Genomic DNA, 3,656 nt, shown 5'->3' with positions numbered 1-3,656 from the left:
AAAAATAAAACAGAAAAGCAACGACATCACATAAAAGCCAGTCTGTAATGTGTTTTAAGAAATTATTTAAACGAGAAAGCACACACACACACACACACACACACACACACACACTTGAGATTGTAACGTCAGTTTGTGAGGGTAGATAGTTTGTCAAGGCTCCCTCAGTGATTGCCAAATAATGACAATGCAACATTCATACATTTATGAATTTATTTTTAAATTCTACTTTAGGTTGATGTCTGAAATATTGAGAATGCAGCTGAAAGTCCACCTAAAACGCACCCATAATGGCAAATGTAGAATAGTTCCTGTGATTTTGGTGATATTTATCCTTTCCATTATTGCCTGTGTATCTCACTAAAGTCTACCTGTGATATTATACTTGTATCCTAACATATTACAGGAGTGCTGTAGTAGCTATACTACAGAAGAAGTACTGATCTGGAGACATATGTTTTAAATGACAGATTTTATTCTTGTCGTTGATCAGAGGTGACGGCTGTGACGGACGTTCATGCTGGAGAGGACAACGTCTTCACCACGACGGTGGCCACGTCAGGAAGTCTCCCTGAACACGTGCTGGTACATCAACACTACTACTACTACTACTACTACTACTACTACTGCACATGCTCAGTGTCACTCTTATACAGGCTGCGCTTTCAGATCAGCTTCAAAATGTACTTTTCTGTTTTTTAACAGCATCTTTAAATACTTTTACTTCTGGGTAGATTAGCAATGTAAGACTGTGTCATTTATAAGCATCTCATATGTTTTTATATGTAAAAAAGTAACTATTAGTGACAAATAAATGTAACAAGTACAATATTTCCATCTGAAATGTTGTTGAGTAGAAGTATAAAGTGTCATAAAGATGGAAATAGTAAGTACAGTACAAAACAAAAAGTACATTTGAGTAAACACATTGCTGGAGGCTTTATTTAAAGAGTGCACACTGCCATCTGCTGGTGAAACAAATGTGTTTCAAATAACAAAGTTTCTAAATAGGTCCCCAGTTCACTGTGGATCAAAAGCTCAGATCCATTAAGTGTAGTTACAGTATGTTATATCAGGACTAAGTACCTAAATTATTAATCATTTCTCTGCATAATTAGACAGCTGGTTTACAGGAGTGGTCACTTTAGAGCTCGAGGGGCTCGTTCTTTAACCACAAGGTTGCCGGTTCGATCCCCGGCTCCTACTGTCCGCGTGTCGAAGTGCCTTTGAGCGAGACACTAGAGCCAAAGTGTCAGCAGCCCATCACTCCTAAATGTTTAGGACGGGTTAAATGCAGAGGTTAACATTCATGTATGTAATTGTACGTATATGACAATTGTAATAAAGTTTTAATAAAAAATAAAATGAAGTTTAAAGGACCCCTTAAAAAGCTCCTAAAGGCCCACTAGAACCTCAATCATTGTACTTTGCTGTGCTTCTCCTCATTACCTTATTTTATCTAAGTGTATATACCGTGTGTGTGTGTGTGTGTGTGTGTGTGTGTGTGTGTGTCACAGAGTGGGAGGACAACCCTCCAGCTGGGTGATGGTCTCAGCACCCAGAAGGCCACCTTGATCGTGGTTCACACTGACGGCAGCATCGTGGAGGCTACTGGCCTCAAGTCTGCAGCATCAATGACATCAGGTACGTGTGTGCGTGTGTGTGTGTGTGTGTGTGTGTGTGAGAGAGAACGTGTGTGTGTGTGTGTGTGTGTGTGTGTGTGTGTGTGTGTGTGTGTGTGTGTGTGTGTGTGTGTGTGTGTGTGTGTGTGTGTGTGTGTGTGTGTGTGTGTGTGTGTGTGTGTGTGTGTGTGTGTGTGTGTGTGTGTGTGTGTGTGTGTGTGTGTGTGTCCCCCTCAGGCCCGCTGACTCCGCCCACCCCGCTGACTCCGCCCCAGGACAAGGACTCCTGCTCCAAGTACAACTGGGACCCCTCGGTCTACAACAGCGAGCTGCCGGTGCGCTGCAGGAACACCAGCGGAGTCCTCTACAAGACCCGGCTGGGATCAGGTGATCAACAGCAGGCTTGATGAATGTACCTTGTACCTTTGTCTCATTTATGACTTTTTTGTTTTTAATCAAAGAACCAGATGTATTTTCGTCACACTGTTCTACTCTGTGGTACTGTCTCCTGAGTCGTGACCCACTCTGACGCTGGTGTGTCTGTGTTCAGGGGGCAAAGGTCGCTGCATCAGACACAACCAGCAGTGGTTCACCCCCACCGAGTTTGAGGGTCTGGCGGGAAGAGCGAGCAGCAAAGACTGGAAGAGGAGCATCAGATACGCTGGCAGGCCTCTGCTCTGCCTCATACAGGTACTACTGTATACTATCTGTAGTACTACACTGTACTGCAGGAGTACATGCCACTATATGACGCTACACAAAGCGATTTGTACTATTTGCACGCAGAGCAGCTGGTTGTGAACACAAAGCTGAAGTATTTTTTTATGTGTGTGTGTAGGAGCGTATCCTGAACCCCCACGCTGCTTCCTGCACCTGTGCAGCCTGCTGTGATGACCTGACAGGGGTGAGTTAGCAGGTCCTGGTCCTGGTCCTGACAGGGGCGGGATGTCACTATGTGCATTTACTCAAGTAATTGTCATGTAATTATGATCCACTAATTTAATATTATGACAGTGCACTCTATGAAAGCCATATATACAGTATATATGTATATATATATATATATATATATATATAAAAATGAAAGGATTAATTGAAGGAACGATTGCATTTAATGGTTAATCATAAAGAAAAGAATGAACCGGATCAGTTCAGTCAGACAGCAGGATGATTCAGATTGTGTTTGTCTGCTTCTTTCTCTTCAGTGTCCAAAGGATGGCGAGACTCTGGAAGCAGAAAACATCAGTATGGTAAATTTAATTTAGTTCTGTTCTGTAGCTGTGACCTTTGTTTTATCTTCCTGGGATTTGTTTAAACTGTTCTCTGATGTTTTATAGACTAAAAAGTATTGTTTTTCATATTCTTTGATCTGATAATTCCTGATTTAAAATGATAATTTCACCAGTTTTGGACAGAGTTTTTAGTTTAGCTGACATTTAACATTTGACAACATTGGCTTCTTTTATTTAATGAGGAGAAGTATTGGAAGAAGAACATAAACTAATTATTTCATCTCATTTAAAGCATCTTCTCATGTCTCCATCAGACCGGTCCAGTCCGCCTCTTCGTCCCGTACAAGAGACGGAAGAAGGACAACGAGCCTCTGGTCACCTCCCCAAAGAAGGAGCTCCCCGCCACCAAAAACATTACGCTGACGCCGGGGACCACGTGTACGTCAGGTGAACTCAGCCCGACTGTGATTGGTGGAGCCTCACAGCAGAAGAACGGAAAAGATAGTTTCTGGTTCAGGATCAGTTATGTCCGTTAAATCAGATTATTTCATAGATTCATGGGCTCATAGTCACAATAAAAAGTCTGAGAGTTAAGGAGGAATATATCCATTATTAGATAAGGCGAAACGACCCTAAAATTCTCATCTCATCATCCTGTTAAAGCACCTCTGAGTTATTTAAATGAATGAGATATTGACACACTGACTGGTTGGTGGTCCTCTGGATAGGACGTGAACATTCAGTGAAAGTTGACCTGTGGTGTGAACATTTAAACATTGTCTTCTGAAGTTTTCTGCTTGTC

At 42.0% G+C, this 3,656-nt stretch overlaps 1 protein-coding gene across 1 annotated transcript; it reads left to right on the top strand.

The window, feature by feature from the left end:
• Positions 1–493: 493 nt before the first annotated feature.
• LOC116379794 (deformed epidermal autoregulatory factor 1 homolog) lies at positions 494–3,381 on the top strand (the record flags this gene model as incomplete). Its single annotated transcript, XM_031841761.1, has 7 exons — positions 494–585; positions 1,518–1,644; positions 1,860–2,009; positions 2,173–2,312; positions 2,461–2,526; positions 2,828–2,872; positions 3,169–3,381. Coding segments are annotated over 7 exons (833 nt in total), but the record flags the coding sequence as incomplete, so codon positions are not given.
• Positions 3,382–3,656: the final 275 nt, after the last annotated feature.

Source organism: Anarrhichthys ocellatus, unplaced genomic scaffold (assembly GCF_004355925.1).
Source record: "Anarrhichthys ocellatus isolate YVR2014 unplaced genomic scaffold, GSC_Weel_1.0 scaffold5227, whole genome shotgun sequence".
NCBI classification, from domain to species: Eukaryota; Metazoa; Chordata; class Actinopteri; order Perciformes; family Anarhichadidae; genus Anarrhichthys; species Anarrhichthys ocellatus.
This window is presented reverse-complemented; position numbering and strand designations above follow the sequence as displayed.